Source organism: Armigeres subalbatus, chromosome 1 (genome assembly GCF_024139115.2).
Source record: "Armigeres subalbatus isolate Guangzhou_Male chromosome 1, GZ_Asu_2, whole genome shotgun sequence".
Taxonomy (NCBI): domain Eukaryota; kingdom Metazoa; phylum Arthropoda; class Insecta; order Diptera; family Culicidae; genus Armigeres; species Armigeres subalbatus.
The window spans coordinates 222,569,874-222,596,433 of NC_085139.1; the positions used below are offsets into that span (position 1 = coordinate 222,569,874).

Below are 26,560 nucleotides of genomic sequence, written 5' to 3' on the forward strand. Positions count from 1 at the left end.
TTTAACAAACTCGGCCAACCTACCCAGACCCTGGGGTTGGTTGGCCGAATTTTTCAAAAGATATTTTAGTAACTAAAATATCTTTTAATTTTTCCGCCGCATTTCTTTAAAAGTCTAACCAGAATGAGTACAAACATTTCGAAAGCAAAAATTGACCAACCAGCCCCGGTCTCCCCTAATAAGCTTTTTTTTTGCTTTCTGAAGGTCCTCCCCTTTACCGGCATGTTTTCAACAGTATTAGTGAAAATGTCCGTGGATATGTATTTACTAGTAATTTAGTTTGTAAACGATGTAAAGATCGTAAAGATGCTCGCTTCTCGAGCACCATTAGTTTATTTACAACATAGTGATAGCGATAGAAGTGCCCACACAGTGAGCCACTCAAATAATGTTTGCCTGCAGTTGTTATAATTACTGTGCAAATACCTATACATATTTTGATTGATAAGAAAGTATTGTCTTAATGGTGAACCCAATGTGAATCGAATCGGCAAATAACATCCGCTATACGTTAACTCGGATGTCCTCCACCCAGCATCCATCGAACAATGGATGCGGAATCTGTCATGCCATCAGCAGCAGCTCAGCAACCTGCCGTTTGTCTTTGATAAGCTCCTACGCAGAAAGGCCATAGATTCAACCCTAGAAACGAAACTTTGCAGAACGGTTAGATGATTTCATAAATCTGTTTACTCAGGTAGGTGTGGTGTTTCCGCATGTAGTGATCTGGACTTGATTCACAATGAATGCTAAAATAATATCGTACCAGCATTATTGTAAATTAAGTCCAGATCATTACAGTAGGGTATTTGCTTCATTTTTGAATATGTACATTGTACATGCTCTCATATTAATAACAAATGCAATAGGGACAAGATCGGTTCTAGTCATGTTATACTTGCTAAAAAAAATCATTAAATTATTAACAAAACAATCTATCCAAACTTTGTTTTCGTTTGTTATTGATATGGGTACATGTCGGTAGTGCCATAGGTAAACAAAGTCGTCTCTCGTTGGTTGTAACATCAATTTTTCTTGCTTATTCAGTCTTAAAAGTGTTGCTAATGTATGCTAGGTGGATCGGAAATAATAGGTTCGAGAACCTGAACTTGAAAAATATGTGCCTAGTGGGATACTGTGAGAGGTTATCGCTTCACGAAATATAATGTTTGATAACAAGACATCCCATCCACCATCAGGAAGCGCACAAGAGACTCAGGGGTAGATTTTGCTTTCAATTTCATTTTCTTTTCCAACAGGCGTCAGCTGCTGAGCAGTTCCAATTTATTTGAGTACGTGGAAAGCAATCCCATCGGGAGCAGGATTCCTCTTATGATTCCAGTGGAATAAGACAAGCTAATCCTGACTAGAAAGTTTTAAAGTGTTTAGTTCTCAGAATAAAGTGCATCTTACTTGAGTTTGTGTGATAATTAGCAAAAAACGTGCCATTCAAAACATCACACTACCAAAGAATGTCTGCGAATATCGTACGAGCCGGCTTTGCGCCTCTCGCTCGCTCCTGTGGCACATCAGCGATCAGCTTGCGTTTGCGTATGGATAAACATTACCACCAATGTCCAGCAACTGTTACTGGATCTAAAACTACCACCACTACGAGGCACTTTGGAAAGATTTCATCATTTGCGCCATCATCGCCACTGTTGACGCCGTCCTCGTCCATCGAGAGCCATTCGTCTACCTTTACAAACGTAGTGCACTATCCGAAGCGGCCAATCTGTTCCTTGTCCGGAGTCCTGAGCAGTTCCAGCCTACCGAAAGCAACCAAGGTACGTGCGTTTTCAATATTGATTGAATGGGGGAATAGTGCAATTCTGATTTATAGCCATCTGTAGCAAGAAAAACACGTGTATGTAATTGATCCTTCAAGTTGATTGAAGCAATTTGACTTGATAAAGAAATAGGGTGAAGGAGCATTCGGGCATCACTACTTATTTACGTCTTCAGCGTTCATTACGCCGCCTTGATTTGCTGCAAAACACTAGTAGCCTACGGGTACTACAGCCATGTACTAAAAACCAATTAATTGTAAAGCGTCCGAGTGATAATCGTTGTGGACAAGAAAATGGGTGGTGCTTAATAATCCTTCTCCCTACCTAGCTTGGGAATAAAGTAGGGTAAAGCACGGTATGGGTAGTTTACGACTATTGCAGCAGTAGCTCTTGCAACATTTGCTAATTCAACAAAAATACACCACTTATGCGCGTAACTTAGATCTAAACACACATCTATCAAATCTGGAGAGTATATCTAGGAACTTTTTTCAAATAATTGTATTTGACCTTGAAATTTGAAACGACGCATACTCTCTCTATTCTCCATATTTCTTTCAATTCACATTACCTGATAGATAGCAATCGATTCTTTCTGTTTGGTGTATTAGTTGTGCAAAATAGTTTGAATTTAGAGCACAATCGCCATTTCAAAAATCAAAGTCAGAATCAATTAGGCCCATTTGGAACAAAGTTCTTAGAAATGGTTTTTAAAATGTTTAACAATTTACGGAGTCAAAGTCCATTATGATTTTATATCGATGGGAAAATTATTGCTTGTTGAGCTGAGCAAAGTGAAAGTTAAGTAGACATAACATACTGAGCGATTCATCTCCCAACCGACCAATCCGCATCGGATTTTGATGTTGCTAATGTCCCAAGAGCTCGTTCAAGAGCGTTAAAAAGCAGTGTCAAGCCCCCTTTCAGATTCATAGTAGGAGAAATCTTGCTTGCAATGATCCTGGCGTCAACGTAGTTGAGACCGGCAACGTAGGTTGCTCTGCTGCACTCTCCTCACGAGTTGTTCTTTAACCCATTACTGCCCAGGTGTACAAAAACTTGATCCAAATGGGATGAAACTATCTAGTCCTTCTAGATATGTCTTAAAATAGGGGTGGAATTGTTGAATTTTCGCTTGGAATTCTTTGAAAGTTGAGATATCTGAGGTATAAAATTTCATACTCCGATCAGATAACATACTAAAAATTAAAAATATTTGAAAATCAAACAAAATGATTTTATTTAAAAAAAAACATCAATTTCAAAAATTGTATTTATGAATTATTAACACTTTCGAACGCCGGTTTCAGTGACACGGAGTGTGGTACTGGAAAAAGCACTCCGAAGGGTGCAAACCAACGTCACACTTCAAGCAAATGTACGTCGTGCAGCGGTTGCAATATGCACACCTTCGTTGGGTCCTACTCGGATTCGTGTTGATGAAATGATGTATTCCGTCAAACCTAGCCTCTGATGATTTCGAGTGTTTAGGCTTGATCTGCATGAACTCGATCCTTGCTGGATTGATGTCACTAAGAAGTCCTTCGCAGAGAGATCTAACGAAATTGATCAATGCTTCGTTTCCATGACTCTTACTGTAGATATGCCAAAGATTTACAACTCCACCATTCAGCCCATTCGAATAAAGGGACAATACCACTTCTTATTTCAGATGGTGCAAACGGAATAGCCTTCGTTGAGTATCAAAGAGATCAACACCACCCATTCCTTTCTTGTACATTTTACAAAGATGGGGTTGGAATAAAACTCTTCTTTTCTTCTCATCCCTTACTGCTACATGTTCCTCAACGTAGGGCAATGTTTGTCGTCTTTTACATATTGACAACATTATTATCATTCCAACGAACAATAGTAATATTTGTTTCGTTGTCACGCACAATGTCGTATGAACCTCGAGCCTCTTTTTTCAGAGAATCTAATGGCGCCTTTTCAATTCTATTGTTACGGATGGTTAGAACAATATTTATGTTCTTTCTGCCGAAATCTTCGAGAAGGGGCAAGCTGATAAAAAAAATCCTTCTGTAACAACATTTTTGCTTAAGTTGGATACAACTTTCGATCCCAATAGTTCTCCAGGATCACGATCCGTTTTCCCTACAAAGTATGCCACAAAACATTATTGATAAAAAAAGGTATCTAAATTAATTTTCTTACCTTTTTACGGGATGAAGTTGATAAGGTATCCATCATGAGTACAAATGCACCAAATTGTGTAGCCAAACCGAATTGGCTTTCGGATGAATTGCTTCATAAAGTTCCTGCCATAGTAAGGCTCCGTATCTTCGTCGATAGAGAAATGAGTTCCCAATGGCTGTCCTATGTTTAGAAACTTGTCATTCAATCGTTCTATTAAAGATCGCCCTTTGTACAATTTGTCTGACCCATCACCGAGTGAGTTGTCATTGAGATGCAGATATTTCAATATTTTCTCAAATTTATTCCTCGGCATAGCGTTGGCAATCGACATATTGTATGTATCTTCTTTTGCTTTCCAGTAGAACCGCTTTGTAGACTTTTTTTTTATTCTTTCTGCTGTAGTGGCCCCTCTAGTCAAACTGCTGGTAATATATGTTCCTAGATAACGCACCAACGTAACTACTAATAGTTCGTTCTTTACCACGTATGGGTCCCTGAAGAGAACTTTTGTTTTTGCAGTGTGGATCTCTAAACCAATAGATAAGAGTAATGGTTCTAAAACATTTAATATTTTTTCCACATCCTCCTTGTTGTCGCAGAGAAACATTAGATCGTCTGCATATCCAATTAAGCACGGCAGTCTTATTTCAAATCGATGCTGCAGACGAATTTCTGGTTTGAATTCAGTCAAAGACATCAGTACATGATGCAGCATTAGTATGAAAAGCTGCGGGCTCAAAGGGCATCCCTGCTTGATATCCCTGGTTTTCTTTGTTGCTTTTGTCCTCTGTCCGAACTATTGCAACGACGTTGATTCCATCAGACATGCTTCTATAATCCGGTTAATAAGAGCTTTTGAAACCCCGAGGTCGGTTAAAATTGCTGCCGCTTTCGTAATGTCTATCCTGTCGAAGGCTTGTTTCAAGTCTATTGACACTAGGATAGTCACACACCCTTTCCGCCATCTTTCATCCAAAATTCGTCTCAGGACAAAAATTTCATCCACTGCGCTCCTTTTTGCCTGGAATGCCATTTGGTATCCTGGGATAGGAGCGACCTGTGCTTGCAGTCGGTTTAGCAGCAACTTAGCATAAATTTTGTAAATTGTTGGGCATAAAGTTATACATCTATAATCTTCTATTGAGCGAGGATGCGGAAGTTTGGGAATGGGTATCTGAAGAGTTTCTTTCCACGAGCTTGAAACTATGTTTGTTCTATACACCTTTTGAAGTAGTTCTGTAACTTGTGACAGGAGCGATTCGGAACCATATTTAAAAAATTCGTTGTGTATGTTATCTACACCTGGAGCTCTTAGCTTCATAGCAGACCAGACGATGTTTTTTATTTCTTCCAATGTTGGCTCTGGACCAGGATCCCTTCCGTCGTCTTCAACTAGTTGTTCAATTCTGACAAGTATCCCCTTAAAAAATCTTGAAGTTTGATACCCATATTGATATGATTCCGGACGTTTTTCAAATTGGCCACTTCTCCCGGGGCACCTGGAGCCTACTACAGAGTGGTCATGGCAGCTGCTGGTTCTAAAATGCATTTAGAACTATCACCTCAAAAAATCTTGAAGTTTGATACCCATATTGACAGGGTTCTGAACGTTTTTCAAATTGGCCACTTCCCCCGGGGCACCTGGAACCTACAAGAGAGTAGTCAGGGCATGAAAAATCTCCATGAAAAATCTTGAAGTTTGATACCCACATTGACAGGGTTCTGAACGTTTTTCAAATTGGCCACTTCCCCCGGGGCACCTGGGGTCAGGGACACCTGGTCAGTGAAACTGATCGTCCTGAATATGCTTCCTGAAGAATCTCCATGAAAAATCTTGAAGTTTGATACCAATATTGATATGGTACCGGATAATATATACGTGATTGGAAGGATATACATAATGGACCATAGTATCCGGAAACAGGTTTACTAAAATGGCCATATCTCGGATGTTTTTCAACGGATCTTAGCGCAACCACCCGCATTCAATTTTCAATAAGATCTAGTTTCTAGGAAAATAGTGTTCATCGATGTAACTTCAAACCACACAAAAATACGAGCGGCAGAAAAAATGTGTTTTTGACATGGCCTCCGAAAATCCGGAACATCTCCGGTGTCCGGTGGCCAGTATTCGTGACCATGCATGTTCCTAAATCTTGACTAAATTTGCCGTCGAATGCTTCCGGTTTTGTCCAATTTCATCAATTTTTCAAAAAGTTATAAGGATTTGAATTTGGGCCAAATTTTGCCTATCTCAATCATTTTGCCTAACCCCTGTATATTGAGTGGGTTGCTGAAGTTTCCAAAGCATGTCACAGTCAGCTCTGACGTAGGTTGCTGCGATAAGCACGCAATTGGCACGCGTTTCTTTACTGTTTGTAGCAGAGGCGCATCCACGTTCCAAATCATGGGTAGGACAAATAGGGAAAATTAGGGCAAAAGCTCAGATGTTGAGAAATCAATGCACGTTTTACATATAAACAATTCGAAATTGGAAAAGAGTAATGGGTAAGCAGGGATGTATGCAGTATAAGAAGTCGCCTTGGAAATCGAATAAATATTTTATTGTACAGAGCTACTTCAAAAACTTGAAGACTTAAAGCAAATTTCCCTCAAAGCGCATACAAAACGATAACGCACGCACCCAATGTGTCTCGCCTGATAAGCGTAGCACATTTAAGCACGTGTTCCATACATTCCAGTGGCCCATGAAGAATTGCACTTTTCCGAAATATACGAAGCGTACTAAAAGTGCACGATCCATCAAGTACTAATTATTCAACTTCTCTGTTTCGAGACTAGAGAAAAAACACATTTTGCTCGCCCGGTGGCTGCTGTTGTCTCTGTAAATTGATTAAATTTCATGGTTAAAATTTACTAATTTCTCGGTTAACCTGAACTTTTACAGCTTTTTGAATACCACCTGAATTTTCTTTGATGTTTTGTAATTTTTTTTTCGTGGTGTTTTTTCATTGACGCTAAAGATCTTAATCTACATACTATAACCAAACAATGTACAGCAGCTGGGTGTACTTCAATCCATAACGTTGAGAAGACAGCTCTACGTGGTGTGTTACGGTGTAAGATCTACCATGGCCACGTTGTCAGCTATAGATTAATCTTGACCCAACGATTATTTTACTCAATGTGCAACTCCGTGGTACTTAACACTTCATTCTTCTCTAAGTTACGGTGAAAATTCCATAGTAGCCCTCATGATTTTATGTTTTTGCCTTTCTCATACAACAAAGTTGTACCGAAAGGCTATCATTTCACTCTGAAAACGAACTTTTTACAGGAACATCTGATAGTAAAGTTTCTTATACCATTCGACTTAGTTTGATGAATCGAGGTGATGTCTGTGTGTGTGTATGTATGTGTGTGTGTGTATGTTTGTGTGTCTGTATGGTCACTTTTCCAAACCCATTCAAATCTTATTTTTCATTCTAACTCTTTCCAATGATTTTTCCCATTTTCCGTCTCTTCTACAAAGTTTTTACATGTTTTTGCTGAACATTGTAACATTCCATCTCACATACAACAAAAGTTATCTTTAAATTATACATATTTTTAGAGGTATTTCAAGTTGTGATTACTCCCTTTATTGCAAAAAGTCGCAAATTTCTTCACGATATGGTGAAAACTGCTTATTTCATTTTTCTACTGACATTGAAAACTTTTGTCGACAAGAGTCTTCTCGAATGCTGTGTTAAAAAGTTGTAAACCTATGAAAAATCATAATATTTGAATATCTTTTGTTTTATAAGAGATAGAAAGTTACAATGTTCAGCAAAAACATGTAATTTTGCTGATTTGACAACTTTGTAGAAGAGACGGAAAATGTGAAAAATCATCGTAAGTGCATCCGCTTTGACCTCTGATAGCAATCTAGATAGAAATTGAAACTCTCATCCCTAGGCTGGCTCGTCTCCGCGAATTCTGGGATTAAAAATTACTTCCTGGAGTCTTGAAGAACAATCAGCAGATTACTACTTCAGGTTCCCAGAAACCTTTATGAATATTGTTTAAATTCTGATTAGAAATCAAACCTATAAGACAGCTAGTATTGTAACTTAAAAAAATAACTTAATGATATGTTTCAACCAAAATTCATGGGTAGGACAATGCTTTGACTGTCCCTCCCAGGAACATTTATGCGTAGGACATGTCCTACCTGTCCTACCCACTCCCGGCGCCACTGGTTTGTAGTATTGATTTCGGAGCGATTAATTACGAACATCTATTTCCAGCCTTTGGTTAGTAGACAGCAGGACATAACTGCCGAAATCCGGAAAGTGGCTATTGTGCCTTGCAATAAAATGACAACTTTCACAATCAATTTCCAAGGCTCTTACGCTTGAGTGAAATTTCTCCGCAATACAAACCACACGTGCTAACTAAGCATTCATCGCCTATCAACACCACAGACGGCCAAATTTTCAAAAAAATATCAAATTAGATTTTTTTAAAACTTATTTTTCTTAGGCGACCACTGGCACTTATTTTCGGCTTCGATTAGAAGAAGTCGGTCAAGACGAGATGATTTGTATGCGCTGTGCAATACTCGTTAACGCTTATACGTCACATTGCCAGATTACGGCGCAGATAAGCTCAAAGTGTGATAAAGATCAATAGTACTATTTAAATGTACACGAATATTTTAAAAGTTGGCAGAATTAAATGTCCATTGGTATTTATTGAAATAAAAATCTCGAATAACAACTGACAATAACATGTTTTGCTCTCAATAAAATCTGGAAAACTACTCATGCAGATTCAGTCTTAAAATAATTTTGAAACAACGCTCAACTGACGCATATGCGCATAACAACAGCGATAAAGCACGCTCGCTGCATAGCTACTAGTTGGCGCAGTACTTGTTATTGTAAAATAATAACCATAAACAGTAAACATGGAGACCCCTTCGTTAGCACACTGATAATGCGCGAGTTGCACAGCGATATTTTGTTCCTAGCTGGATCGATGATCGTTCCCTTCAACTAGTTATGACTTATCTGACCGAAACAAGAAAATCGGTTTGGGAAGAGGTTTGAGTCCTTGCACGACTAACTTTGCACTTCACGTTTGCCAACCGGTTGTGCATATAGCGACCAAAAGCCTTCTCAAGTCACCATGAGTACAAACATACAATCGTACAATCATAGGCATACTCTTCCTTCGTTGTTACTTTCACAAACAACGTGGCGTAGTAAGATTAAAATGGAAAGTGATCAATAATAACGGCAAGCCTACGGGAACTAAACCGCGCTATCACCGGCAGGCACGAGAGTCAACAAATACATCGCCAGACTGGAGTCTTCAATCGCGATAGTGATTACACTAAGTGCGATCGATCATCTCCGGAGCACGTTTAATCTGGTACGAACCACTGACGAGAAAGGTTCAGTTAAGAAATTCTCTCCAATTGAACGAGATCTACAGTGATACTTTTATAATATTTCGAATAGAAAATTGTGATATCAATATGCCGCTCACAAACCATAAGAAAGTAATAATCATCACTTTACAAAACAGCGAAATTCGTGATCGACTAACACCGCTTCTTCCTCTCCCACAGATGTCCGGCGATGACAAGCTGTTGCACGAGAATCTCTGGGAGTCGGACCCGGAGCTGATGGACCTGATTCGGAAGGAAAAGAAACGCCAAGTCCAGGGTCTGGAAATGATTGCCAGTGAGAACTTTACCTCACTCTCGGTGTTACAGTGTCTGGGATCCTGCCTGCATAACAAGTACTCCGAGGGACTGCCCGGGCAAAGGTAAGTCGTGGTGGAGAAAGTGACCTTTTGAAACTTAATTCCCATTTGGAAAAAAAATCAATTTCGTAACTACTCTTTGAAGAGTTTCCTTTCAATTAATCGTCAGCTTCAGCAGACGGATTTGTGAGCTTTATTTGATTCTGAAGTTCAGTTTATTTTCATTTCTTGGATGTGTTTACATATTACGGTAATCACTGTCTACTTCTTGGAATTCATCATAACCTATGAGATTCTACATGCCCTTTTTATCCTCGTGGTTCATCTTTCGCCGCCACACACCGTTCTGTTGCAATCCTAAGCACGCGTCTTTCGAATTATCAGTTGTTAGCAGACATACAAGGTAGATAAATTTCTCGACCGACCTCGAAGATATGCCGGTCTATCGTAACAGTGCTTTATAGGCGGACCCTGTCGTGGTCGATTTCACCTATTAGCATGTACTTTGTCTTCGAAGAATTCATCAGCAAATAACTTCCCTAGAACTTATTCACTATTGGTGATAGACGACGGATGGCATTTAGGCTGTTCACTGTTTCCCAGATTCTAAAATCTATCTGTGCAGACAAGTGGCCAGCTTTTGTCAGGTTCATCTTGAAGAGCTCAGCTCCGATACAATCCTTAGCAGTTGGTTTATTGTTCTTTAGCTGTTGGATGCCATCCTAAACTTCCCTCAAAATGGGGGCTGTTGATGAAATATGACTAAATCCAGTCCTATATGAGTCCCAAAAACGTATTCATGACAAGTGTGTTACTCGCCACTAGGGAAAGATCGTCCCGTCCATATATACGTTCCAGCTCTCTCACGGATTTTAGGAGAGATTTCGGGACGATTTCGGTTGCTGAGATGACTAACGGAACTAACACGTCCTCCAAGCGCCACATCTGGCCGCAATGGCGGCCTGCTGCTGCCTCGTGCGCCAACTTCGTTGTAGGATGTCAGCTATCCTGGACGTCACTGTTGCGACCGTTCTCCACTGTTCTGGGTTCTGGGACATTCTTCTGTCGATGTTATCGGTGGTAGTGTCCATTCCGCATGACTCCAACATCGCACTCCTTTCCGTTTCGAACCGGGGACATGTGAACAGGATGTGCTCAGCCGTTTTTGGCACGTCTGGGCATTGCGGACAGGCGGGGGAAGCCATATGTCCCAACCTGTGCAGGTACCACCTGAAGCATCCGTGGCCTGTCAAGAACTGAATCAAGCCGACAAGGCGATGGGTCCACCTTCCCTTAGCCGAGTTGTCCATCTCCCTCTGCCATTTTGCTACCGTTGCTGCTTTGATATTCCTGCGAGCATTACCGGTGCCCCTGATGGCGTAGCACTCCTCGTCTTCCTCCACCACCAGTTTGACAGGCATCATTCCCGCGAGTACATACATCACGTTCCCCAGTATTGGACCCAAAATTGATCCCTGCGGAATCTTGTACAGCCCTACCGGTACTCCTAGTCGAAGCAACGAGTTCGCGATCTCCATCCTGCACGTACTGTTTAATACATTCTGCACGTCGAGTGTTATTACTACACAGTAAAGTATACCGCGTCGCTTGAATTCGATGGCGACCTCTGCAGTGTCAACCACCGATTCAATGGCAACAAGAGTAGACCGTCCTTTCCGAAAGACGAATTTCTCGCTCGTATGGCGACAGCCTGTTTTGGATCAACTTCTCCAGTAGCTTCCCTACCGTGTCTATTAGACAGATTGGTCTGTACGCTGAGGGGTCTCCTGGTGGCTTGCCCGGTTTCGGTAACAGGACCAAACGCTGTCTCTTCCATATATCCGGGAATGTCCGCTCGTCCAGGCACCTCTGCATGGCTGACCTGAACATGTCCGGATTGGTCATTATGGCGTCTCCCCATAGCCTCTCTGAAGGTACCATCGTCAAAGTGGGCGACCATTCACGCCCGGGTTGTAGGAGTAGCACTCCGACTTTATCTCCTTGCCTCGCTGCTTATCCTGTACCGGATAGCCAAATGGTCACTGTGGGTGTAACCGTCGTCGACCCTCCACTGCAAATCATCGACTAAACTTGGACTGCAAAACGTTACGTCTATTATCGATTCCGCTCCGTTTCGCTGGAAGGTACTTCTTAAGCCTTTGTTGCACAGCACGACATCCAGTTTGGCTAAAGCTTCTGGCAGCGTTTGCCCTCTCCGATTAGTACAGTGACCCATTCTATAGCCCACGCGTTGAAGTCTCCTGCAATGGCTACTGGCTTGCAACCCACTAGGTCTGATGTCAGCCGATCGACCATCTGGGTGAATTGTTCTATCGGCCGCCTTGGTGGGGCATAGCAGCTGCAGTAGTACACTACATTTATTTTCGCTATAACTGTACCCTCCGCTCTTGTGTTCAGCACCTCCTGGATCGGGTATCTTCCCGTCGTACAGATCGCCGCTGATCTGGATCCATCCACTATCCAGTTCCCGTTATCCGCGGGGATGCGGTACGGTTCTGCCAGGATAGCTACGCCCGTGCTCGCACGTGTGCGCTTTATGGCCATCTTCGTCACACCACCTACGTAGGTTACTCCTATCCGGCCCTTTGCAAGCCCACGACTTGTGTCCCGCTTCGAGGCAGCGGAAGCACTTATCGACTACCGGTGGTTGGTAGAGGCTGACTGGACATACTGACCAGCCAACTTTCAGCTTACCAACTTTGATCACCTTGTTGGCGTCGGTGGCCGGTAACCTCACCGTGGCAATCTGCGTCCCTTGCGGTCCTCTTCGCAGGCGGATGGACGCCTTTGCCACCACCACTCCACCTTGGTCCTTGATGGCCGAGGCGATCTCTTCCGATGTCCTGACCTCATCCAGCTGCTTACATTGGAGGGTCACTTCGTCATGTAGAGCTCTCACTTCTACACTCTCGCCTAGGACTTCCTGGGCTAGTGCTAGTGAGGTACCGCTCGCCTGTGAGCCCTTCCTTAAGACAAGAATCATCTGGCCCGCTCTCGTCCTTCTTATACTGCGAACCTCTTTACCGAGGTCCACCCGTTTCTCGTCACTGCGCATCGCCTTGAGCTCGTAGCACGGCGTAGCGCTTTTTCTCTGTTTTAATAAGCAGTGCTTCACCCTTCTCCATGGTTATCGCCGAGCGCGTGTTTGTTGCTTTCTTCTTAGATTTCCTGGTTACCATTTGGTAGGAACCGTCCGACCGCTGGTTTTCTTGGTCGGGTTGGCTTCCTTCCTCCGGTGGCCGACTGGCTTGTTTCGCCCTTGCTTTTTTTTCCTTACGCCGTTCTCCCTGAGTGGAATATCTAACGCATCATGTGCCATGGCTGTGGTACTATGGAAAGAAGTGGAAGCAGTCTGTGTGCTCTTCTCCGCTTTGCCACAGCCTTCCAGTCTAGCCGCAAGCATTTGCTGTTCCTGCTTAGCAACAAGAACCAAATTGCGAAGCTTATGCAGGTTCAGCTTCGAGTCTCTGAATATGTCCTCGTCCATTGGTGAAGTCGATAATGTCATCGAGTTGCACCATAACGACGGTCAAGCTCTGCAGGAAACCACTCGACCCTATCTCCACCGTATTGTGCTGCTGCGCACCCTTATCGCTCGCCACGACGATTACTTCGTTATTCGTCTCCATCACCTCCATATCTCTTGCACCCGATGCGATGGGTGGAGATCTCTCCGAACCTCTTATTGCGAAGGGGTTCACTTACGTTTCTTTGTTTGTTGGTTTAGGTGTTCTCATGACTGTTGGGTCCCCCTTAGGGCTGTCCTCGAACCCAGCTGGAATAGTCGCTTTCTTGATCCCATGGTTACCTTTGCTGATGTAGTGAGGCCATGCGGGGGTTGACACCTCGGTGTTCAGAGCCGTATCGGCGTAAGCCAGGAAGGAATCAACTGGTCCTACTCCCATCTGGTTGGTTAAGCCAGACGGCTGGATTGGGACGGCGTGCCCCAAGGCCTACCACGGTGTTACGGGACGGAAGGCAGCTGTGGCATTAGCCCACCCGCCATTTCAACACGGTGTCACCCGGCTTTACTCAAGGAGTGGAATGACACAACTGTCAGTCCTTTATTCATTGTATCTGTGGTACCTTGAATGAAAGACATCCGTTCTGTTGTGACGCATACAATAATCTGATTTATTATTCCATCAACCGTCCATAGCCTACTAGAACAATCCACTAACACATCTCCTTTTTTATACAATTTTGAATTACAATTATTAATAGTTTAAATGTATTTATCCTATAATTTTTAAAACCAAACACTATTTGTTTTTTTGTATAATATATTTTTACATTCCGGTAAAGTTTTCTTCAACATTTTCAAATCCTCTGAATTCTGGTTCTTCATCTGAAGGCACTGTATCTGGAGATTCTATTGTACATTGGTTGTCTGTAGGTCTTGAGGTTGTTGGTGGATTAATCTTTTTCAAATGTGCTATGTTTCTTTGGTACGTTACTCCTGTTTCTTGATTTTCTACCAGAGCCCGAGTACCTGCGCGACTCAATACTTTATATTTTGTTTTTCCGAATGTTGTTTGAAGTTTGTTTCAGGTAGAAGATTTTCCATCAAAACAGTGTCTCCTTTTGAATGTCAGATTCTTGAGCATGCCGTCTGCAGTCTTCCTTATCTTTTCCTTTTTGCTTATTCAGTTTGTCCTGATCGCGATAATCCGATGATTGTGGAATGGTTTCAATGTCATCGTTCGACGGTATCTTTGATCTAATCGTACGTCCATAGCACAATTCTGTTGAAGTTTTTCCGGTCGTTGAATGCGATGTTGTATAATACATCAACAGATAATCGTTCAAATCTTTCTTCCAATCTCTTCGCAAAACATTGCTTATCTGCAACCTCTTCAGAAGGGATCTATTCTGTCTCTCCACTAATCCATTTTCTTGTGGCCAATAAGGTGCTGCATGGTTCAGGTAAATGCCATGTATTTTGCAATATTCTTCAAATTCTTTTCCAATGAACTGTTTGGCATTATCCAGAGTTATCGTCCTAGGATATCCTAAACGCGTGAATATCTTGTCCAATCTGTTTACAGTTTCTCGAGAACCAATTCTTGACATTATTTCAACCTCTTTGTATCTGCTAAAATAATCCACTATCACCAACAAGTATTCTCCGGAAGGTAGTGGTCCCATAAAGTCAATAGCTATGTCAATCCATGGTTTTGCTGGCAGTTCTCGTCTACTCATCGGAAGCGGTTTACTTGGTAGTCCTATAAGCTGACATCCCTCACATTTTGAAACAAATTCTTTAGCTGCTTTGTCCATAGTAGGCCACCAAGCTCGGTCTCTCAATCGCTTTTTCATAATTGATTCTCCTGGATGACCCTCATGCGCTAGTTGAAGCATTCTATTTCGTAATTCTTGCGGTACTACTAATTTATTTCCTCGTACAACTGTTTCTTCGATCATGCCTAGTTCATTTCGGAAAGGTTCAAATAATTATTTGAGAGGATATTTCCAATTTCCTGATACAAGACAATCCTTAACAGCTTTGAGTTCTGGATCCATTTTGGTAGCAGCTTCGATTTCTCCTACATCAATCGCTACTGATTCTTGAACAGCGAGAACTAAGAAATGATTGTCCGTTTCAAATTCAACTGGATTTTCGTCAACAACTAACCGTGATAGAGAATCTGCGATATTTCCTGATCCTTTCCTGTACTTAACAGTAAACTTGAATGATTGAAGTCTCAACACCCATCGTTCAATTCTGGCACAAGGTGTAGAAGTTGGGGAAAATATAATTTCTAGTGGTTTATGGTCTGTTTCTAGCTCAAATTCTCGACCTATTAGGTACACCGAAAATTTCTCAACAGCCCATACCAACGCTAACGCTTCCTTTTCTGTTTGGCAGTATCTTTTCTCTGTCACAGTTAAACTCTTACTTGCATAACATATAATACGAGGGTCCATATCAGTTTTCCTTCGAATTGGATGAGTACTGCTCCTAAAGCTACTGGTGAGGCGTCTGCGACTACACGTGTTCTTAATGAATTATCAAAAATGACAACGTTTGTACATTTGATATCAGCAATTTCAATTTTCAAAACTTTGCTTGTGTTCTTCTGTCCAAATAAACTTGTTTTCTTGGTGAATTAATTGTCGGAGTGGTTCTGTGATTGTGGCTAAATCTGGAATAAACCGTCCGACATATGTTACAAAACCCAAGAAGCTTCTTACTTCTTCTACAGAATTCGGTTCCCGGAATTTTTGTAACGCTTCAATCTTACTAATAGTAGGTCGAATTCCTTCTGGGGACATTTGATGTCCTAGAAATTCAAGCTCTCTAACTTTGAAAACACATTTATCGTGATTTAATAAAATCTCTCGACTTTTTAGTACTCTAAGTACATGTTTTAACGTTTCATCATGTTCCTTCTCTGATTCACCAAAAATAAATATGTCGTCGAGGTAATTAACAACATTTTCACATTCTGCAAGAATGTGCTCCATAATTTTCTGGAACATTTCTGGAGCACACGAAATGCCAAACATTAAACGTTTGTATCGAAACAGGCCTTTATGGCAAATGAATGTTGTTATGTTTCTAGATGATTCTTCTAATTCAATCTAAAACAATTAAATTAAATTTTGAGCAACATATATCCAATATTAAAATCTCATTAAAAAAAAATCGATGCTACATACAATAATTATTTATGGAAATTATAAGTTTACCTGATGAAATGCATCCTTAATATCTAAGCGACTGAAAAACCGGGATGACCTGAACCGTGGCAAAAAATCTTCAAAAGTCGGCATCATATGGTGTTCTCTCTGGATTGCCTGATTTGCACGACGCATATCCACGCATAAACGTAAGTCTCCGTTATCCTTTACGATAGTCACTAATGGGGATACCCATTCTGCTGGTCCTAAAACTGGTTCGATTATGTCAATGGCCAATAGTTGATTCAATTTTTCTTCGATTTTGTGGAGCAATGCGATAGGCGGTCGACGGACTCGTTGAGCAATAGGAGTAACATTGCAATTGACTGGAATTCTCACCTGGATATTTTTCATTTTTGGAAATGGACGTTTTTCTGTATCTGTAAGGGCGTTAACAGAACTGATTCCTTGAGCTGCAAGTCCAATCCTCAGCACTCCAAGATTCTTTGCTGTTTCCTTTCCTAGTAAAGATTGCTGTCCACCTTTAATTACATAAAACAAAGCTGTCGTCGTCGTGTCTTGTTTGGCGCTCATTGATTCTACCGCTATGGGCGCCTCGAATACGTGTATTATTTCAAGCGGTTTTGCATCGGGGCCATATCCTCTCAAAATCGTTTTTGGAATATGAGAAGGAACAGTACTCTTAACACCGTGATGTTTCATATACTGCCAAGTTGTGTCGTCGATGATATTCTTCGCACTGCCTGAATCAACTAAAACTTGAATCATCACTCCACCAACTTTTGTCCATAAGTATTCATCTCCATCACCTATGTTAAAGATAAAACTTTCTGGCTCGCTTTCCTCTTTATTCTGATCTGCTACAACCGCACGTACATGGCTGAATTTCATTCTTTTTTCTGGACGATTTGTAGAAGATTCTTCGTACCTTCTCTTTAAAATTGTTCCCGATCGGCACATTTACGCATAATGACCTATCTTGTAGCATTTCTCACATTTTCTCCCACGCGCCGGACATTGACGGCTGGTACCATAATGGTTTGATTGACCACAACGATAGCATGAGTTATTGAAACGCTTGATGTTAGAAACTAGAACCATATTTAAATTTCAAATTATTATATTGTTTTTTATATTGATATTAAATAAGTGTGTATCTACAGTAATATAGATCAAACCTGAAGAAACTGTAATGTCCTTTGTTTCCACGGGTTCTATTGCTTTTGCTTGGAGTTTGATCGATTCATAGGAATTGACTATGCGTGTCAGTTGTGCCAAAGTTAATTTCTCTTTCTGTAATAGCCTTTCTTTCAGTTTAGTAGGAGCGTAGTAGATCACCTTATCCATAATTCGTAGATCTCGACTTTCAGCTTCAGTTTTTCCGAAATTGCAACGCTTTGCTTGATCGACACAACGCATCAGAAATTTCGATAACGTCTCATGTTGTACAACAGCTGGTGATAGTTTGCAATATTCGTTTCGTTCAAAAGATTCATGTTGCTTGGGTGCAAAATGTTCGTCGAGTTTGATTATGGCGGTCTTGTAAGGGTCAATTCCTTTTTCTTTGTCTTCGGTAACATCTGCTCCGTCAATTGAATAAAATAAATCCTGAAGTTCGAGACCCCCTTTGGCGAGTAGTACATTCTTGATCTTTGACGAATTTGTCTCCTCGCTAGCTGCCACAATGACCTCAAAATTTCGCTTCCAGCGCATCCATTCTTTACGGGTTTGCGTCTCAGGAAGGTGGTTGAATTTAAACGGGTTTATGTTCCAGCTTTCCATTTTGAATTTCTATTACTGAAAATTTATTGTAAAATTACTCATTGAAATGGTTGCCATGGTAACAGCTGTGCAGATTCCAGTTCGAGACAGCAACACGTACGGACGTGTTTTTTGCTCGCGCATTTTTTCTAAGTGTTTTTTCTCGTTCTTTCGCTGTTTACGTTTTCGCTTGTCGCGTTGGCGTTATTTTCTCCCGGACCCGTCATGGGAGACTCGGTGGCCGATTCGGTCGCTGGAAAAGTGCCTAAGCGCACTGCTCTTGGAGGCGCGGGTAACCCCTCCAAGCAGCTTTTGCAGAGCAACGTGTTCTCGCCGTTGCCGCTTGATGACGCCGGCAATCCGCCGAAAAGAGGAAGAAGCAGCAATCGCAGCTGCCGCAGATGCAACCGGAGCGGAAGGAGAAGTGCCCGCTCGTGTTTGTTAAGGGCGATCCGCCGGATTTACGCCCAAAAATTCGCCAGCTGATCGCTAAGAGGCTGAAATGTACTTCTGCAGCGAGGGCGTGAAAGTGATGCCGGCCAACAGGGACCATCATCAATCCGTCGTGGAGTTCCTCGAGGTCCACAAGTATGAGTACTACACTCATGACCACCCCGGCACGAAGCCGCTCAAGGCTTTGCTGCGAGGACTTCACGACATGAAGGAGGAAGAGCTCCAAGCAGAGCTTGAAAGTTGCGGACTGAAGCCAGTAGCCGTCCACAAGATCGCTCGTCACGACAAGGCGAGGAAATATCGCGACCAGCTTTACCTGATCCATCTGGAGCACGGCTCCACTACCTGGAAGGACCTGAAGCTGGTTGGCGTTATAAATTACACCGTCGTTGACTGGGAGCGATATCGGCCAGTGCACCGCGATGTCACGCAATGCACCAACTGCTTCAAATTCGGGCACGGCACCAGGAACTGCCGCATGAAGCCGCGCTGCAACAAGTGTGGCGAACCCCATCTGACTGATTAGTGCGACAAAATGGAGGTGGCTGATCCCAAGTGCGCCAACTATGGCGACAAACATCGGGCCACCACAAAGAGCTGCCCAAAGCGAGCCGAGTTTATGGAAATTCGGAAGAAGGCTTCCACCAGGACCATTCCGAAGAAGAACCGTGTTTCTGTAATCAACGAGGTGAACTTTCCAGCCATCCCGGCTCCCCGTCGTATGATTCCAATACTCCCACCGCTACAGCCGCACAAGCGACTGGCAACGGCAGCTGCATCGGTCCAAGCTCCAGCATCGTCGGCACCATCCACCAGCGAATGGCCCCGCTTCCTCCTCCTGGGTTCCGTCGGCAGTCGGAGAACGAAGCCGTCCCACCGGAAGAATCTGCCCCGCTGTACACCCGGAGCAACTGATGCCGATCTTCGCGCAGCTCGCCACTCGACTGCGCGGCTGCAAAACCCGATTCGACCAGGTCTTCACACTTGGCATGTTCATCATTGAAAATGGCTGCTAGGGTGGGCCTGGTCAACTGGAACGCTTGCTCGCTAAAGAGCAAAACAATCGAGCTGAAGGATTTCCTTGAGGAGAAGGAAATAGACGTGGCGTTCATCACCGAAACGCACCTAAAACCGGAGGTGAACATCAACATCCCGGACTTCCGCATCGTGCGACTCGACCGGCCGACCAGGGAGGTGGTGTGGCCATCGCTCTTCGCTACAGCATCAACTGTCGTCTGCTTCCAAGCTTCCAGCTCAGTGTCATCGAGGCCATCGGTGTCGAAATCACCACTTCGGTCGGCACAATCGCGCTCATTGCGGCGTACTGTCCAACGCAAGCCAAAGCCGGCGATGGATCATCGGCTGCCCTTCGGAGGACATCGTCAAGCTGACGCGGAGGCAAGGCCAGTATATCATTGCTGGCGACTTGAATGCCAAACATCAAGCCTGGGGCAACAGTCGCGGCAATCGAAACGGCACCATCTGGAGCAACGACATGGAGGAAGGCCACTACACGATCCTGAGCCCGGATTCCCCACTCGGCTGAGTCGGTCCGGTGCCCACGCAACGCTCGACCTCTACATACGTAACAAACCTGAGTGACCACGTCTCGCAGCCGGTTGTATACCAGGAGCTCAGTTCGGATCACTATCCGGTGGTGGCGGAACTGGGCTCCTCGGTCAATCGGCACCAGCAGTTACGGCGGAACTACCACCGAGTGAACTGGCAGCGTTTCCAGCAGTGCGTCGATAACACCGTCGACTACGAGGTGCGTCCGGAGACGCCGGAAAGTATCGACCGCCAGCTGTGCGCTATCGAGGAGGCGATCACGGCGGCCCGAGAGCAACACGTACCGACGGCTCGGCAGGTAAGCAACTCCTTAAACATCGATACACTCACCAAAGATTTGATTCGATTGCGGAATGTCACTCGCAGGCAGTTTCAGCGTACTGGACTGCCTGAGCTTAAGGCACGCTGCAATCGAATCACAAAAATTATCAAGACCAGAATGGTGGACCTCAGAAATAACGACTTCTCGAATAAGATCCGCACTCTCCCAGATTATGCTAAGCCGTTCTGGAAAATGACCAAAATTCTAAAATCCAAGCCTCGGCCCATTCCACCTTTGATCCCACTAGACAATAATGGCTCTAAGGATCGCTTGATAACTCCTGCAGAGAAGGTCGCTGAAATAGGTCGTCACTTCGTCAGCTCACACAATCTTGGGCAGAACATCGTCAGTCCACACGAAGCAGCCGTCAACGAGCATGCTAACAACATCCATTTGATTCCCAACGACTTCTCGGAGGAGTTGGAGATCTCAGCTGACGAATTGACGGCCTATATCAAATCGTCGAAGAACATGAAGGCCCCAGGCTTCGACAGCATCCTGAATCTCGAGCTCAAACACATGAGTGCTCCGTTCTTTGAGCACCTCTCGCTGATCTTTAATCAGTGTCTCCGGCTTAGCTACTTCCCATCGTCCTGGAAGTCAGCGAAAGTCATCCCCATCCGGAAGCCTGGGAAGGATCCTTCCTCCCCCAAAAGTTATCGACCCATCAGCCTTCTCTCAGGGTTATCCAAGCTATTCGAAAAAGCTATTCATCATCGGTTACTTGAGTCTGCCGAAAATCTCAACATCTTGCTCGAGGAACAGTTTGGTTTCCGACGCGGTCGGTCAACTGTACACCAACTGACCTGAGTTACCAACGTCCTCAGACGGAACAAGTTTGTCTCGAAAACATCCGCCATGGCCTTACTCGATGTCGAGAAGGCATTTGACAATGTATGGCATGATGGCCTGGTGTACAAACTACAACGCTACAATCTTCCCAGCTACCTGGTGAAAATCATCAACAATTACCTGTCGGCAAGGACATTCCGGGTCTCAATCAGCGGAGCGAGTTCCAATGCGCACAACATCGTCGCAGGCGTTCCCCAGGGCAGTATCCTCGGGCCCCTGCTTTTCAATCTGTTCACCTCCGACATGCCAGAACCTCCAGGAGGCTGCATTCTGTCTCTGTTCCCAGATGACACATCCATCGTCTACAACGGTAGAGTGATCAGAGCGCTAGTGGCAAAACTCCAACGAGGCCTGGATGCCCTGACAGAGTACCTCACCAGCTGGAAGATCTGTATCAACGCGGCGAAGACCCAGGTCATCATTTTCCCCACCCAAATCCCCTAAACTTGTTCCGCCTGGGGACTGTAAAATCATCCTCAATGGCACGACTGTGGAATAAGCCAATGAGGCCGGCTACCTTGGCTTGACCCACAACAGCAAGCGTATTTTCAGGGAAGAGGGTGACAAAACGGTGACAAAGTGTAACGTCTTGTTGAAACTACTGTACCCTTTGATCAACCGCCGGTCGTCATTGTCCCTGAAAATAAGCTTGCTGTCTACAAGCAAATCATCCTCCCTGTGATCGAATATGGCATGCCGGTCTGGGAGAGCTGCGCTAAAACCCACCACCTCAAACTTCAACGGGTCCAAAACAAATTCCTGAGGATGATCCTCAACACCCCTCCCAGGACAAGAACATCCGAGGTCCACCGTCTGGCCGGAATAAAAACCTTACATGAACGCTTTGGTGAGTGTAAAGAAAAGTTTAGGGTCCGTTGCTTGCATTCGGATCAGGCTCCAATTAGGGCGCTAGTTCCAATCTAGGTTATCAATTTTTTTTTATTGTAAATATTAGTGTACATAGTAGTTAGGTTATCAAATTTTAAAAAACACACCAGCGCCTCCTAAAGGCCGTCATGATACATTATATTTTAAAAATTAAGTAATAGCATAATAATAATAATAATAACAATAATTGAAATTGAAGTTGGAGGGCCAAGCCGGCCGATCACTGTACATGTATAAAATGATTGTAGAACAAAAAATGTTATAAATAAAGAAGAATTTTACTACTACTATAGTAACAGCTGTGCTGTTATTTTCAAACATTTAGCTTTTTTATATTTATACATATTGCTCACAATGGCAAAGTGTCCTGCTGTAAATCTCTTTTTTCTACCCACGGTAGCGGCTTTATGCCTTTCCCTGTTGCTAGCAGCGGAGTGTCCTGCTTATAGCAGTTGTACAAAAAAAAATGTAAAACCATTATTTAATAACTTATCTCATACCAATCGTAAATCCTTCTTCGCTAGATCGGGGGAAATATTTGATAATGGGTGTTTGATAATGAAAATTGTGGATTCGAGCCTTAATCCTCGTCGCCAGATGTGGTACCTTGAATGAAAGACATCCGTTCTGTTGTGACGCATACAATAATCTGATTTATTATTCCATCAACCGTCCATAGCCTACTAGAACAATCCACTAACACAGTATCTATCTCGATTTCCGCTCGTGTCCGTTGACATTGCCGTTTTCAAAGCTCCTGGGCTGGGCTAGTGCGCTTTGAGGATAATGAGGGTTGCCCGCTTCATAGACCTGTGTGCAGGGGTTCATCAAAGTAACTCACTTAATGGATTTGGACATTTGAGCGGGGTATTCATTATACGACCCGCTCAAAGGTCAACATTTCTTCGGGGAGTACATTTTGGGTTGGTCATCTTTTTGATGTAGACCACAATATAGGGCCGTTATGATCTCGCGATCGCAATACAGCTTTACGCAACTATTTTCCAGAACCGGGACAGACACATATTTGTAGTGAGCGACAAACTGATCAACCAAGTTGTGCTTTAAAGCAAGCAGTTGGTGCACAATCTTGGCGTTTTCGTTATACAGTATTATCCCGATTTTATCACCCCCCTGGTGAATTTTGGGGTGATAAAACAGGGTATGTGACAAAATTGGAAAAAAATATTTTCATTTTTTAAAAATTCATTCCACAAATATGAATCATTTTATGCCTTGGAAAGGCCAAATGTGTGATCGGTACCCGTTATTTCTTGTCAAAATTGCTTATAGAGTATTTCCCAGGTACTCAGAAGTCGTTCGTAATAAACTACAGGCGGTGAAAGTTATTTCATGAAAATCAATGTTATTTTTAGTATTATTTACGAAAATAAAAAGAATGACAAAATTTTTTGGGGTGACAAAATCGGGTCGAAAACGTGACAAAATCGGGACGTGATAAAATCGGGTCGAAAAGGTGATAAAATCGGGGGTAGACAAAATCGGGGGTAGACAAAATCGGGGGTAGACAAAATCGGGGAGTGACAAAATCGGGTCAACACTGTAGCGACCGAGATAGGCTGAATTGAGACTTCCACATAAGGCTGAAAAAGTAAAAAATAATTAATAAGAAAGTGCAGATGAAGTGGATTTACGCCTTCTTATTTACCGCATTGATCAAAATCCTCGGAACGGTGGGAGCAGTTGACCTCCACAAACGTCAAACTAGAGACCAATCCAAAGTAAGCTGGCGGCCATTACCGCTCGCGGATAACTGGATAGTGCCGATAATTCTTCATCGTAATTACCCGGTCCTGGATCGCTACTATAAATCTTTCTGTTTCTAAGAAGAGTCCACTACGCACCAGCCACGTACTCGACGCCACTTTGTCGATATATTCCAGTTCTATTTGAGGGGGGTACGTGCCATGCAACTCTTTCTGCTTCCAGGATGCGACCATCTCTTCGACAGTTCTGATGTCGCAAATCATGTGATAGTCTTCCTACCGGCCAGATGCAGGGTAATTTATACACAGTGCGATAGATTTCATTGCTTCATGCCATCGTTTGCCGTCGTCGCTTTAACTTGACTTCCTCAAACGTTTGTGGTTCATCGTGCATTACCAGATACGGAGAGAAGGTTTTTGGAACGGCACTGAAAGTTTGCTGAAAATCTTTGTACTTGCCTGCAGTCCGGTGCACACAATATCGGCCAGAGTTTCATCAGAATTCTCTTTAAAAAGATTCCAAGATTGTAAAAGAAATTACCTTACAGATAACCTGCTTCAATTTGTAATTAAAACCTCTCTAAAAATAGTTTGAAATTTCATTTTAATCTACCACCTAACTGATCAATAAGCTTTCCAATTTACATTGCCAATACATTTCGTTTGTAACTTGCTGATAATTTTCAACCGTGATAACAACTTTATTAAACTAAACAAATTTGTTTACTTTGGCTAAGGAATATCTCAATGTTAGCCTCGAACCGCTAGCACGACCTAATAATCAGTGACCTTATCTGCAAAAACTTGCTTGGGGGCCAACGCAATGCATTAACAGCCTGCAGTTGTTATGACGAACTTATCGCATCCTCTAATCACACTCTCTTTCCAACCTACAGATACTATGGCGGTAACGAATTCATTGACGAGATCGAAGTGCTGGCCCAGAAACGCGCCTTGGAAGCGTACCGTCTCAACCCGGAAGAGTGGGGCTGCAACGTGCAGCCCTACTCCGGTTCGCCGGCCAACTTCGCCGTCTACACCGGACTGATCGAGCCGCACGGGCGCATCATGGGGCTGGACCTGCCGGACGGTGGCCATTTGACGCACGGTTTCATGACCGCCACCAAAAAGATCTCCGCCACGTCCATCTTCTTCGAGAGCATGCCCTACAAGGTCAACCCGGTGACGGGGCTGATCGACTACGACAAACTGGAGGAAAGTGCCCGGAACTTCAAGCCTAAAATCATCATCGCCGGTATGTCGTGCTACTCGCGTTGCCTGGACTACAAACGCTTCCGCCAGATTTGCGACGCCAACGGTGCTTATCTGTTTTCCGATATGGCCCACATCTCCGGACTGGTCGCAGCCGGAGTCATTCCATCGCCGTTCGAGTACTCCGACGTGGTAGGTTATTCGAATTTCAAAATTAAAGATACAATCTAATATGATATAACTCTCACTCAAGGTAAGCACAACGACGCACAAATCGCTTCGGGGACCCCGTGCCGGTGTGATTTTCTTCCGCAAAGGAGTGCGCAGCGTAAAGCCGAACGGGGACAAAGTATTGTACGATCTAGAAGCGAAAATCAATCAGGCCGTGTTCCCCGGAATTCAGGGTGGCCCACACAACCACGCCATCGCCGGTATTGCCACGTGTATGCTGCAGGCCAGAACTCCTGAGTTCAAAGACTACCAGACACAGATTATCCGAAATGCGCAAGCACTGTGCAAGGGGCTGCTGGAACGAGGCTACTCTATTTCGACCGGCGGAACCGACGTTCATCTGGTTTTGGTCGATCTTCGTCCGGCTGGCATCACCGGAGCCCGTGCCGAGTACGTGCTGGAGGAAATTTCCATCGCCTGCAACAAGAATACCGTTCCCGGAGATAAGAGCGCCCTGAACCCGTCTGGAATCCGGTTGGGAACGCCTGCTTTGACGACACGGGGCCTGGTGGAAGCCGATATGGAAAAAGTGGTAGACTACATCGATCGGGGACTGCAGCTGTCGAAGGAGATCACGGCCGTTTCGGGACCAAAACTGGTGGATTTCAAGCGAGTGCTGCATGAGGATGCGACACTGAACGCCAAGGTTCAAGCCCTCAAGAAGGAGGTTCAGAAGTACAGCGAAAAGTTCCCTATGCCTGGCTATGACGAGATTTAGGCTGTATGTTTTTCTTTAGATCTGTAGTATGAGTTGTAAGGCTGTTGGAAAGGAAAGTGCTATGACAAAACAAACATCGAAATATATTATTCTCTACTATTGTAGGCATACAGAGTATGCCAATTTAAACCTACTATGTATTTTTTCATGCTACTTTCTCTCTATTCAATTCGAAATATTACGCCCTGTTGAGTTATCTTTCTGCCTTTCTCGTACAACAAAGTTGTTCCGAAAGGCTATCATTTCACTCCAAAATCGAACTAGTTATAGAAGTATCGGAGACTCATGATGTTATATATCAATCGACTCAGCTAGTCGAACTGAACAAATGTCTTTCAATCCGTGTGTATGTGTGTGCACACGAAAACCGAAAAACATTAGCCACTTTTTCATATAGGGAAAATGACGGCTTTGGCAGGTTAAGTTCTATTAGGGGGGTTTTATATAACTAATTATGCTCAAACTTCCGGCAAACAGTAGCCAGGAAAGCGAAGAAAAA

The 26,560-nt window shown here is 43.5% G+C and overlaps 1 protein-coding gene across 2 annotated transcripts; it reads left to right on the top strand.

Moving 5' to 3' along the window:
• The first annotated feature begins 355 nt into the window (after window positions 1-355).
• LOC134205813 (serine hydroxymethyltransferase) lies at window positions 356-26,194 on the top strand. Of its 2 annotated transcripts, XM_062681415.1 has the most exons (5): window positions 356-697; window positions 1,260-1,787; window positions 9,526-9,725; window positions 24,797-25,304; window positions 25,366-26,194. In XM_062681415.1, the coding sequence occupies exons 2-5, from the start codon at window positions 1,473-1,475 to the stop codon at window positions 26,059-26,061; spliced, it is 1,719 nt and encodes a 572-aa protein (XP_062537399.1). In that variant the 5' UTR covers window positions 356-697; window positions 1,260-1,472; the 3' UTR covers window positions 26,062-26,194. The 2 variants fall into 2 exon arrangements, with proteins under 2 accessions (XP_062537399.1, XP_062537400.1); XM_062681416.1 differs by lacking the exons at window positions 356-697; window positions 1,260-1,787 and adding an exon at window positions 9,301-9,456.
• The last annotated feature ends 366 nt before the right edge of the window (window positions 26,195-26,560 follow it).

Excerpts from the sequence above, each read along its gene's own strand:
- LOC134205813 (XM_062681415.1), top strand. The coding sequence starts at position 1,473 with ATGTCTGCGAATATCGTACGAGCCGGCTTTGCGCCTCTCGCTCGCTCC. Across the intron at positions 9,726-24,796 it reads GAGGGACTGCCCGGGCAAAG|ATACTATGGCGGTAACGAAT; the intron begins GTAAGTCGTGGT and ends TCCAACCTACAG. Across the intron at positions 25,305-25,365 it reads CGTTCGAGTACTCCGACGTG|GTAAGCACAACGACGCACAA; the intron begins GTAGGTTATTCG and ends CTCTCACTCAAG.